Genomic DNA, 13,423 nt, shown 5'->3' with positions numbered 1-13,423 from the left:
TATCCTTACTAAAAACCTTTGTAGAATCTATATGTGCTTTGTGTTATTTATATCTGCTTTGGCACAGTTGTAGTCAAGGAGTTGCTGAATGAGTTCAGTGGCATCTCTGTGCATGGCATCATTGCTATTATGGTGTTATCCACTGTCTAATCTAGAAAACAGTTAAGGCAAGGATAAAAATGTAATTTTTTTATTTGGTTCATCACAATTTACTCATGCATAGTAACAGTAACAATGTTACTGACACTGGAGATGAATTTTCTGAGGTCTTACCTATCCATAGAGACCAAGATCATGCATATAGACCTGGTAGTTGTGGAGCTATTCTTGATTTATTGTGGGTATGTCTGTCTACGCGGACCACACCTTCCATCACCCTAGGGCTTAAGAGGTTAAAATTGTTGTTGCTATTCCACACTGCAGAGAATATAATACTGCGTAAAACACAAACACTTCTGTATCACTGTGTTGTGTTTTTATCCTCAGACTTGTGGGCACCCAGCAGTGGACCATTATGGACACTCACAGCAACAAGACCAGCTACAAACTGACCGTGCTGAAACCAGACACCACCTACCACGTCAAGGTGCTCACTCAGTGTCTCAGCAAGCTGCATAAGACCAACGAGGTGATCACAGTCAGGACACCAGAGGGCTGTGAGTATCATATGATCGATTTACAGAGTACTGTGCACTTTCATACTAACATAGCACTGTGGGCGACTTTAAAAGCGTTTCAGAATGTGTTTGCTATTGTCACTGACTAGTTGAACTATTAGTTGTGCCTCATTTAAAAAACACATGAAGTTTTTTTTCCATCCGGTCTTTTCATTTTGGATGATGAATGTGTGTGCGTGTGTTTGTGTCCTGCAGTGCCCGACCCACCCAGGAACCTGCAGCTGTCTTGTGATAACGGTGAAGATGGGAAGGTGGAAGTTTCCTGGAGCCCTCCTGACAAAGGACACGGCCTCATCAGAGAGTACATTGTGAGTCCTCTTCCCCTGCATTAAACTGATTCATATGTTAATTTTTAGTCCGTATAATTACCAAAACAAACAAGACCATTAGTAAGGAGACTCCACCAACATGCCAGCATCTACAGTTTATACTGTATTTGAAGTGATTGGCCTCCTGGTTGCTTTTGTGGTGGGATAGACTGAGCTTTCACACTTTCTTTTGTGCCTTTGCCTTAACATACCTTAACTCCCTGAGACCCACAATAGACCCATTTTTGTGTTAGTTTACCACTCGAGAATCCATAAAAATGATCAATAATCCCTCCAAAATACCACATTAAGACACCAAGACCTCGAGGAACACCATAGAAAAAGCCATGCTGTGATTTGGTATCAAAACCTTTTGACATTTTGACATTTCTGCATTAGATGGCGAGCACTTCTGTTCTGGAAACTGCACAGAAACCTTGTTATTGTCAATCTACCTAGGAAAGCCATCCATCCTCCGAATGCTCTAGGTGTCTAGTTTGTGGCTGTAAAGTTTCATGAGGCTGTGATTATCCTAGATTATAATAAAGTGGGCATGTCTTTGAAGGGGAGACTCGTGAGTACTCATAGAACCCATTTTCATTCACATATCTTGAGGTCAGAGATCAAGGGACCCCTTTTGAAAGTTTTTACTAAATTTAGCCAATGGATTCCTCTGGTTTTCTAGTTTCATGTGATACCAGTATCTTCACTCTAGCTCTAAAACTGAACCTGTTCTCAATATGTGTGTGTGTGTGATTGCTGTCAGGTTGAGTACAATGAGCAAAGTGCTCTTGATTGGATGTCACAGAGAAGCACCACAACCAAAACTGAGGTGAAGGAGCTGCAGCCAGACACTATGTACAGCTTCAGGGTAAGAGACACACTCATGCACATCCACTATGATAATATTAATAATGTTGTGATAATATTAAGTACAGTATGTTTAAATGTTGGCGTTGGTGTGATGACATAGGTGGCAGCAGTGACCAGCCGAGGCGTGGGCAACTGGTCCGAGGTTAAAGCCATCACCCCGAAGAAAGGTACGTTTTTCCCCTCCCAACGGTGTTACACTCACTCTGGCTTGAAAACCTTTCCAACACTTCTACCTACTGGTGTCTACGGGTATTGCAGGTTGTGCAGATGCTCGAAATTACACCAGAGATTGTAAATTCACTTGTAATGTGAATGCTGCAAATGGAACTGTTTGCCATCTCCTGCCTCTGCCTCTGCCTGTTCTCAAGGGAGTGCAGATGTTTGTCCCAGTCATCAGAAATAGCCTGACCACACAACTTGAAAACCACTTGCCACTTCCTTGTAGGAACCACCAACCACGTTTAAAGGGCGGGTCCATTATTTTATTTTATTTTATTTGGGTTTTTTTACATCGGTCTGGAGCTTCCCAGTGGTGTTTCGTATGTATTCAAATCCGAACATTCAAATTTTGGTCAATGTACTTATGTTTTAACATCAAAATGCTATTTTCCCTTCAAGCTCTTCTGAAAACGTTTTCACACATAAGATAGGCTCCCTTCCACAGCCGCTTTACCTCGCCGTCAGACAGCTCTTTCCAACGGGGAACTGAAGCCGTTATATCGCTCTCTTCAAAGCCACCAGACTACATTCACAAAAACAATAATTTTATCTCACAGAACGCGGGAGTATACATACACCCCCACTTAAAAATCCGGACTAACTCTACAGCCGGGGCGGCTGTAGCTCAGGGGCTAGAATGGTAGTCCGGCCGGTGTCAACCTCATTGATTAGATTACTTTGGTAACCTATTTCACTGATTTTTTGATAACAGCTGAGTGGCCGTTTCCATTTGAAAAAAAAAATAAACTGAAAACGACGCAGATACACTTCCACTGTAGTACTTTAAAACTATAAGCAATAAACATTTAAGCCTAGGTTCTCAGTAGCAGGAAGTTGCATTTATAAATTATCAAAATAAAGCTAATAATTACAGTTTCCAGGTAATTCAATATAATGTACAAGATGAATCCATCAGTTCAGCAACACGGTCGTGCCATACTCATCCCTCTGTTGCTCTTTAACATAAATACTGTTTTCATTCATTCAGATTCTACTTTGTTTTTCACAACGTTAAAAACAAACGTCGAGCTTTTAATTTGAAACACATAGAGGAAGTGCTGGGTTTTCATTAGCAGCAAAATTAAATCAAATTCAAATGTCTCGAGGAAATAAAGGAGCCATCATTTAGACTGAAGATGCAACCAGATCACACACACATTTTCTTGTCAGCCATCTGAAATAAAAAAATAAATAAACAGATAATATCCGTTTCCTGCTCTTCCTGTGCTGCAGCTCTGCCTCCACCCTCTGTGATCGCTGACAGCATCACCGCCGACTCCATGAGCCTTTCATTCAGCTTCAACTCCCAGTACGAGGTAAGAGCTTCTCTCTTCAGTTTGTTATCTCGAAAGCTTGTGTTCTGTCTGTGTCAGTGTAAGCGTGACTGATGGAACTTTTTACTGTTTCTTTAAGGTGAAAAAGTACATAGTGATTCTGTCCTGGCAGTTTGACACTCACGTCAAGGAGAGCAGGAACTACACAGTCACAGAGCGGATCCTTAAAGGTACCGTTGTGTGTGTACGAGTCTTTATCTTTGTTATTTATCTGAAATTGTCAATGCTTACTTACATTTTCATGTTTCCAGCCACAAACCTGACAGCAGGGACGGTGTATGAGGTGGCTGTGTGGGCTAACACCAGTATAGGAGACAGTCCCACCGCCCTGTCCCATCATCAGACCGCCGGCGTCCAGCCAGAACGGCCCCTCCTCAAAGCCCGGGCCCTCAACCAGACAGCTGTGGACTGCAGCTGGTCCATCAGCAAACCACCTGCTCAGGTACAACAGATAGCGGATTCAGACCTGATATAAATAGCAACGCAGTTGCACCTAGTAAACAAATCAATCAATATCTCACGATGCATGCAACAATAGATTTGCAAAAAGAGGTTAGACGGCCACAGGACCAAAACACCACAAAACGACCTCTTTGCTTCTTACAACACAAACATAAAAATGATATTTCACCATTCCGCTTATGCATCTTTAACGCAAATTTGTTTTAATGCCACTTATTTCTTTAACGCATTAATGCAACTTGTGATTTTTAGGTTGTAGCGGGCTCAGTTTTATAAGTAGGGTGAATGTATAGTAAAGTATGAAACTAGAAAACCTAAGAAATCCATTGGTCCACTATGTCGTACTAGCTTGTGGCGAAGGAGGCTGAATAACGCTCCAAACTTACGCTAAATTTTGGAGAGAAAAACTGGCATGTCCATTTTTGAAGGGGTCCCTTGCGTTCTTCCTAAAATCCACAACCATCTCCACTGTCATTAGAGAATTGAGCTCCAAGTTGTTCTGTCCGCACAAGGTCACCAGATGGTGGATCTCCCTCCTGTAGGCGGACTTATCCCACTAGAGATGACAGATGTTGGTGTACAGGGAGAGGAGCAGAGGGGAAAGGATGCAGCCTTGAGGGGATAATTAACAGAATGATTAACTGAATGAAAAAGAAACATAATAGCACGACACAAAATCTTTTCTCTGGCTTTTTTGTTTGTTGAAAATGGATGTTTTTAACTCTTCAGGACTTTAAAAAGATACTAAAATCAAACCACCTGAAAAAGGAAAATCAGTTTTTGGTTAAACAGTTCACAACTGATAGACAATCTTAAGCCCGGACCACACAGGGAACATCAGCAACGCATGGTGGCTGTGGAACCTTTTGTTTTTTATTTTGTCGTCCATGTTAACATGGCATGACATAGCAGCGTCTCTTCCAGAGATTCGAGGTCTCGCCTATTTTTACCGCGAGCCGCGTACGGAAAATTACCTTTTGACAGTATATTGACATCATACCAGCTACATTACTACAGTTTTAATGTCTAGATATCTGTAGAATATGCCACAGACATGATATAAGGAAAGAGATTTATTTTTAAATCAACACTTCCTGCTTCAGTTTCAAAATAAAAGCCATCAAGCGTTTTTTTCTGTGGACAGAATTCCTTCATTTGTCAACACGAGGCTTTTATTCTGAAATATTTACAGGACAGTGTTGTAGAAAATGCAGTGACTTGCAGGGCTCCATGAATGAATATAGTACCAGGTTTTAATTGTGGATTATTACTATTATTTATAAATGAGCACACACTTCTTAACCTTTTTCTGTGTTAAATAAATATAAATGACGTTTATAATGAAATGAAATGGCCATTATGAAAGGCAAACTCTATGTAGAAAGAAAGGGCTGACAGTAGCAGCAGAAACGCTGTCGGTGTGGACACCACACGCATGAGACACGCATTAGTTCAGCGAGGCTGCCGTCACGCGCTGCTCATGCGTGCAGCATGTCCCCGCCGTTAGAATGGATTGCAAATAGACATTGCTTTATTTCAAGAGGTTATACGCCTGAAAGGTTCGGAACCACTGCTCTACAGGAATTCTTCCACATAAAGTGGAACCAAAAATGGTTCACAGGTTCCGCATGTGGAAATGAAACTTTGATGTGGTTTTATCAAGGACAACTCACTCACCAAAGAACCATTTACTGAACCACTTTACTGAGAAGACTCTTTTACTTTGTTTTATTTGTGGTGTGTGTGTGTGTTTGTGTGTAGGTTTATGGTGTGTTTTACGCCACCTCCTTCCTGGACCTGTACCGCAGTCCTCGTCTGGTCTGCACCACTTCTCTCAGCCTGACAGTCACAGTAGACAGTGATGAACAGTATCTCTTCCTGGTGAGTCTTCTCAACATCCTACCAACTTCCTCTAAGCTCTTTACCAACTATTCCATATAACTGAATACTCAGTTTTGTGCAATAAAGCTCAAATCCAATGTTAATTCAGGAGAGATGTGACACTACTCACATTTTTCAGGTAATCCCTGAAAGAAATGTTTACACACTTGAAAAGTTAGTGTTGGCTAACGGAGCAGGGAGGAATCTAGCAGTAAAGTTGTCAAGTGGTAGTAAATACACAGTATGTTTTCGTGAAGTGAAGTAGGCATATTTCAGCAAAAAATGTGCTAATAAAAAGATTGTATAATCAACATAAATCATTTAATCCATAAAACGTCAGTTCCCACAGCTCAAGTGACCTTTTAAAAATGCTTGATATTTAATGTTTAATGTTATGTTAGGAGTGAAAGTTGATATCATATTTGTCAATAATGGCTGGGTTATATCTATATATATATATATATATATACATATATATATATATATACAGTATATACTGTATATTGTAATGTTGTAATGTCCATCACTTCCGTGACTTGATACAGAGGCATCGTGACATAATTTTTGTGGTCTGCCTTCAGGTGCGTGCTGTCTCTCCCTTCCTGGGTCCTCCCTCCGACTACGCTGTGGTTAAAATGATTCCCACCGAGAGGCTGCCACCCAGGAACCTCCATCGTGTGCGAGTAGACAAGTCACAGGCCACGCTGAAGTGGCAGCCACCCTACGACGCCCCAAACTCACCTCTGGTACGTACAACACTGTCTCATGTTACTGTGATGGTGATATGTGATGATAAGCAGGAATGGGATCAGGAACCCTCCTGGATCAGGATCTGATCTCCAAAAGCAAAAAATTCTGCATTCACATTCAGAATCTGTAGGCAACGGGACAAGATTTTGGTGCCGGAAGCATTCTGGTTTCTGACTGGGACAAAACACAAAGACCTGTGTTTTGTCCCAGTCAGATTAAAGCTGAACAAATATATTTAAAATGTAATGTAGACTACAGTCTAATACACAGACAGATTCCACCACTTTATCATTCATTAAGGAAATGTTAGTCTGGTAAACGATGAATTAATGGACAACACTGAATAAAACATCATGGTATTATTGACACAGTTCCCAACTCTGTCTTTTTTTTATCAGACAAATATGCACAGTCCGCGTATACATGCATTAATATCTCCACATCCACTGGATTAACATGGAGTCTCTGCCTTTTATTTACCTGTTGCCATGGTGAATCGTAGTAGCTTTTTATGTTCAGGAAAACTTTTTTTCCCACTTTAGGATTAGTCAACTCAGAGTTTCAGTCTTAGGATCAGAGTTTGTTAAACGGGGCCTTGTCCACTCTCTGAATGTCTGTGTATCTGTAGACATATGCAATCCACGTGCGGGACGTGATCCGCAAGGACGAGCGTGACTACAAGTTGACCACCCAGAACAACACAGTGGAGTACGTGCTGAAAGGCCTGGAGCCCGGTGGACGATACAGCGTCTCTGTCCGCCTGCGCAACATGAGCAAGGAGGCCAGCTTCACTCTCAGCACGGGTAAACTGGCAGCACTTACATGTAGAAGGATAAATGCTAATTCATATTATATATCTTTATTTATTTCATTTTTGAACTAACCATCATACAGTCTGGTATCATGCATCACAAGTTACATGTCTTTCAGTGCTAAGAGATTAAGCTCCCACCAAAAAGTATGACCAGTCACTTTCTTGTAAGCTAAACATGTCTTTACAAAGAAATGCATTGCTTAAAGAAACATTCTCCCTCTGCTGCAGTTCCTCTTCAGGCTCCGGAAGCCCTGAAAATTTTGACAGAGAAAGACCACGTGTTCCTCTTCTGGAAGAGTTTGGCTGTCAGAGAGATGGGCTTCAATGAGAGCAGGGTGAGACACCAGTGACCAATATCTTGTTTTTTTTTCACCGTATAACTTTTTCTTCCATCCTACATAAAAGGTTTTCTTGTGTTCTACAACCCTCTTATTCCACCTTCTAACTTTGCATAGAGGGTTGGAGTACTGTACTTGTCTACGTATAAGACTTATATTTAATTGTATACTTCTAAAGATCAATTATCTTCTAACCAAGTCCAACAGTTGTAATTATTTGAAGTTCCATGGTTTTGGGCTATTAATACCCTACATAATAACATGTATATGCTGTTTACAGGGTTATGAAGTGCATGTGTATGACAGTGTGACGAACCAAACTTCCTACCTGGGAAACACCACGGAGACATATTTCCGCATCAACACCCTGCTGTTGGGACACAACTACACGTTCTCTGTGCAGGCCCGCTGCCTGCTCAGCAGTCAGCTGTGTGGGGAACCTGCACTACTGCTCTATAACCAGCTGGCAGCAGGTAGGGGAACATGCACGTACATACACACACAAAACAAAGTGTAGTAAGATGAATGTGAACATGAATTTACTATACTGCACATGTTGCTTTCCCACCTGTCCAGGGGCCAGTGATGCCTCCCGCGCTGAGGGCCACACAGGAGATATGGCAGCAGTAGTGGTCCCGGTCCTCTTCCTGCTGCTGCTGGGAGTGTGCGGCGGCTTAGTGGCGCTCTACCTCCGACACCGCCGACTGCAGAACAATTTTACCGCCTTCGCAAACTCCCATTACAACTCCCGCCTGGGCTCTGCCATCTTCTCCTCCGGGGACGAACTGGGTGAGACAATTAATATATTATTTTTGTAGCTGTGTACGCCTTTGGAGCAATCCAGGTACTGGAGAGCAGACACTCACCTCACACTGCATAGATCATTAGAGTTCAGTAACTGAGTGTGGTACTTTGACTTGACTGGACGCTTCAAAGAGTGCAATTTACAAGATTGATGAGTGTGAGCCTGCTGGGCGGATAATGTCTTCACTGCATTGGCCACTCCCAGTGGTTGGTAAGGGTGCCTGTAAAGTGGAATGTAACTAAGTACATTTCTACATTCAGTAGACACAAGAAACATTAGCATTCATTTGGAGTTGCGTTTATGTCAGCCCAATGAATCCAAGTATAAATTCACTGTCTTTTTAGCTTTGTTTTAGTCTCCAACAACTCTGCTAGATGTTAGCTGTCGGCTGCTTCACTATGTTCACGAGCTAGTTGCTAAAATGTTTGGCTAACTGGGGGTTCGTCACTGCGAATGACCCATTTACGATGTACATAGTCACTGTGATCCCTTATTATTATAAAAGAAATATTGATTAATGCTGCTTTAACTCTTACAGCAAAGATATTTTCTTAAACATTCTTCTCTCTTCTTTTTCTTCCCCCTCTTCCTCCCAAGGTGATGATGACGAAGATGCTCCCATGATCAGCGGCTTCTCAGACGACGTTCCCATGGTCATCGCGTAGCAAGACGTCCCCCGATTACCTATTTCTCTCTTCCCTTCTCCCCTTCTCTTCTTCCACCCCCACTCCCCTTTTACTCCCCCATCACTCCCCATCAGTGGCGCAAAGAGGAGTAATGAGGCGTAAACTTTGCCATCCCAAATCCGTCGATGGGGAAACCACCCCTATTAGCAGGAAATATGAAGAAAAATGGAAAAGTGTAAAGAGAGAAAGAGATATTTTTCAAATATACAATGCACTTTTTTTGGATGCGCAATAACTTATTTTTTATAATATTAAATATATATATATGGGGTCAAAAAAAAGGACTGAGGAAGAGGTGGACACTGAAGCAAACTGTGAAGGATTTGAGTTTGTCGAGCACGCCAGGGAAAGAGAGACCCTATTTGTAATGCAAACTCACTATCCATAGGAGCGGTTCATTGCTTAAAGCCAAAATAAGCATCCAGAGACTGGAATATAGAATGCAAAAAAACACACTCATAGGAAAAAAATAAGATATATAGACAAATGCTGTATACAATATGTATAGAAAATATCGGAGCAGTAATGGTTACATATTTTGGTAAAAGTACAGTGTGTACTATAGCAGTATATGTAACATTGGTGCCCTGTGTGAGGCAGTCGGAAGAGCAAACTGTGGATCATGTTTCATCATTTACAGAATCTGAATTGTATTTGAATGATCTCCAGTTTGGAAACTGTTGATTTTTGTAAACTCATTAACAAAGTCTTTGACAGCTCAGTGATTGGATTGACCAATGGCACCATGTAGAGACCTCATAGATACACCTTTATTTTCCACCACCAGCACACTGTTGTATGTCTGTATGTAGAGGCAACACATGTACCATGTTACGAGAATATTCCTTGGGGGGGGGGGAGAATCCCTCGCAGCATTGTCGAGATCATCAGACTTATTTGTAAATATTGGCTTTTAATATGTCCTCTCCTTGTAATGCTGCACCATATCATTCTGTAAAAATGTGTTTTTTTTTTATCATTCAGGACCACAAATTATCATCCCCAGCATTTTGCCAATAGCTGTAGTCGTAGAGGAAGTGGGTTCTCAGGGAACTGTGTCGGAGCGGACACCAGCGCAGCACCACCATCACCACCATGGCTTAGGCAGCACTGTCCATCTACTGTTGAATAGGTACAGAAACCTCTGAAGAGGTACTGGATCAGCTGTGGTTGGAATGACTGGCAGACACAGATTATTGTCAGTGGTTGTGATGAAGAGTCAGGTTCAGGCTCACCATCTGGTTTAGAAAAAGATTTAAAGGGTTGATTCAAACAAAATTTGAAAAATGTTTGAACTTATCCATAGTAGTATCTAGTAATGCAGATGGTTTTGGTTATATTATCCTAATTTTTTTAGATAGGTCTCTGCAGCAAAATGTCTTTCCAGAAACAGTTTGCTTGCTACTCGAGATCGATTTTCATTGAAATACTTTCTGATGAGAAACTAGAACCTGCAATTTGTCAGTGATGTAAATTTGCGTGTTAAAGCTCACCAAAAATGCTACGCAGCAGCTCATTGCGGATTTCAGGGGCTGCAAATAACAATTATTTTCATTATCGAATCAGCTGTTGATTTTTTTTTTTTTCAATTAACAGTGTTTGAATTTTCCACAGTGCAATGTTGCGTCTCAAGTTGCTTGTTTTGTCCAACAAACGGTCCAAAACTCAGAGATAGTCTGTTAACAATCATACAAAGCAAAGAAAAGCAGTAAGTACTGTGAATGTTTGGCATTTTTGCTAAATACATGACTTTAATTATTAATCAAAATAAAATCCCTTCATGAGCGAATCCACTGATTGCGGTGATTCCATTAAAAAAAAGAATTAATTTTGGCCCCGAAAAAGAGCTGTTATAAATGTTGATGTGACTGGGCCCTAACAGGGACACTGTTTCTGGAAAAATATATTTCTGTTGAATTTTTAAAGTGTCGTCATTTCATTATGTTAGCACCACAAATTCCATTTTTACTCGCCTGCATTTTATTTGCGTGGAGGCTGAGAGCCAGATCTCAAAACCTGGTCAGGTGAAACCAAAATTTAGCGCATGGCTAGACACTACTAGTGATATGTGGCAAAACATATTTTTTTTGTAATTTGGATGGTCTCTTTAAGTACCAGTAAGTAGTACAGTTTTATATACAGACTTAAACTGTTGCACGTAAATGTATCAACACAAAAAAACATTTTTTTGGGAATCATCGTCTTTGTTCTGCTCCTGCCCCCCTCACCTGACTCTGTACTGTAGTCCATTAACTGATATTTGTGTTTTGCCTCTCGGCTTGAGCCATTTGACCTGATGGTGTTCTGCTTTCTATTGACCTTGTTCTTGTTTTGTTTGTAAAGATGTCTTCATGAATGTATTTTATATCTGTACTTTTTAAGGTACTGTCCCAGCTCATTATGCTACTATCACCACCTGTGAAGTTAATGCACACAAATCTGGTTTCACCCTTGCTACAGTGAATTTGTAACCCATACCACTGTGGACAACATACTTTTTTTGTTGTTACTCTGCATTGACTGGCTTCTGCAGCCACATTTTAGTTGTTACAACCCAAAGCCCAATTCACAAACCCAGAGCAACAAACCATTTTTTTTGTCAGAAATATTGCCTGCATCACATTTCGTTCACCATCTCATTTCTCCCCGGATCATTGAACAGTGTCTGTATTGACATTTAAGGTTTCCTCAAGACTAACGCTTGATTTCACGCAGCTCTTCACCTTGTTCATGACGTACTTTGTTCTGTTTTCTTGGCCTTAAAAACAGATTTTCTGGCATTAATGCTGTTTTTGCTCTGTGGAGTTTCTGTTATCTGATTTTCTGTTTTGCCACATAATGCCTTATTAGAACACATTGGGTTTCTATGTAATGTACTGTTTGTATGATAGAACACAAGTGCACACGCATGCATACACAGTCACACACACACACACACACACTCAACCCCGTACACAAGGCTAAGGAGGCTGAAGAGGAGGTTACCTGTTGGGGCATTTGGTTAATTTTGTCAGATCACTGCTCCTTTCTGTGTCAGCTGCTGTAAGCCAGCCACTTAGTCTATTTTTAGTCAGGTTTTACACATGTACAAAGTATAATTATTGGTTATTATGTGACCGTTTGCTCCCCACTTGTCTTAATGTTGACTCTTGTCAAATAGTTTGCTTCAAAAATGTTGTTTGGCACAGTTTGATCATGTTGGACTTGGCCATGTTTGAAGATATTAATGTCTTGCTTGCTTATCTCAGAGGTTGCAAGAACAATGAGATGTTTGGAGAAACAGTGTGAGGTGTTTTAAAAACCACTTATACTGAAATAAACTTGCTGAAAATCACACTCTGTCCCTTTCAACAACATTCTTTCTTGACTCCCCCTGCTATATACTCTCTTACACTTAGTTTCAACTTATCTGGACAGAATATTTATAATATTTGAAATATACATATATATATATATATCTGCATATGGAGAGTGAAGGCAGGTATTTTAGCAAATACTGAGAAGCCAGATAATATCTAGTAAACAGCTCCCTCAAGTGGATAAAAGTTGTCATTTAAACCTAAATACAGCATAAGAAAAAAGGATGGAAAGAGTTTCATTTGAGTGTAGGCATTGTGTTTTACACCACTGTACTGCACAACACAAAACATTACACTGGGAAAATGCCTTAGAAACCTAAATTAACAAAAATGAAAGTAAAACAAATTTAAATTGTGCCAACAAATCAAGCCAGTCTCTTGTTTCAACAAAAGTGAGAGACTTGATAACTTCAAATATTAATCTGAGATTCATTGCAATGCCAGAAAGTTCTCTGTACTTGTGTTCTTTAGTTGGGGAATGAAGGAAAAACAATTTTCAGTTTTCTTTTTCTTTTGTACTGTAAAATCTCACAATAACTTAGATTAAATACACTTTTCTTAGTGTAGTTAGAACAGTTTGTGAAATTCAAATTGTTTTTCACTTATTATCATAAGGTTTCAGTTGACAAAATGTCCAATGGATCGTTTACTAACTCATCAAATTAAGTAATTCAGAAAAATCAACTAATTAGTATGTGCTTCCCAGCATGCATTGCATTAAAGTGATAGTTCCATTTTCTCAGATTTTTTTTAAAGTGGTGTCGCACGGAACAAAAGCAATGTACTGCTGTGGACGAAGATAGCAGCAAAACGTATTAAAGCCCAGCAACTCCCGTGTTCTGCGAGGTAAATATTACTGTTTTTGTCAAAGGAGTCTGGTGGCTTTGAAAATATATAGATATAGATATAAAGATATA

At 40.4% G+C, this 13,423-nt stretch overlaps 1 protein-coding gene across 2 annotated transcripts in view; it reads left to right on the top strand.

The window, feature by feature from the left end:
- Positions 1-12,483, top strand: part of sorl1 (sortilin-related receptor, L(DLR class) A repeats containing) — a 90,957-nt gene extending 78,474 nt beyond the window's left edge. For both annotated transcript variants that reach the window (XM_037774900.1, XM_037774899.1), the window contains exons 35-48: positions 487-656; positions 873-985; positions 1,752-1,856; positions 1,959-2,025; positions 3,311-3,393; positions 3,491-3,581; positions 3,663-3,853; positions 5,635-5,754; positions 6,336-6,500; positions 7,133-7,307; positions 7,547-7,653; positions 7,937-8,129; positions 8,233-8,445; positions 9,059-12,483. In XM_037774900.1, the coding sequence (XP_037630828.1) occupies positions 487-656; positions 873-985; positions 1,752-1,856; positions 1,959-2,025; positions 3,311-3,393; positions 3,491-3,581; positions 3,663-3,853; positions 5,635-5,754; positions 6,336-6,500; positions 7,133-7,307; positions 7,547-7,653; positions 7,937-8,129; positions 8,233-8,445; positions 9,059-9,126 (1,861 nt within the window). In that variant the 3' untranslated portion in view covers positions 9,127-12,483. The remainder of the gene's footprint in view (positions 1-486; positions 657-872; positions 986-1,751; positions 1,857-1,958; positions 2,026-3,310; positions 3,394-3,490; positions 3,582-3,662; positions 3,854-5,634; positions 5,755-6,335; positions 6,501-7,132; positions 7,308-7,546; positions 7,654-7,936; positions 8,130-8,232; positions 8,446-9,058) is intronic.
- The last annotated feature ends 940 nt before the right edge of the window (positions 12,484-13,423 follow it).

The sequence above is a fragment of the Sebastes umbrosus genome, chromosome 7 (assembly GCF_015220745.1).
Source record: "Sebastes umbrosus isolate fSebUmb1 chromosome 7, fSebUmb1.pri, whole genome shotgun sequence".
Taxonomy (NCBI): domain Eukaryota; kingdom Metazoa; phylum Chordata; class Actinopteri; order Perciformes; family Sebastidae; genus Sebastes; species Sebastes umbrosus.
This window is presented reverse-complemented; position numbering and strand designations above follow the sequence as displayed.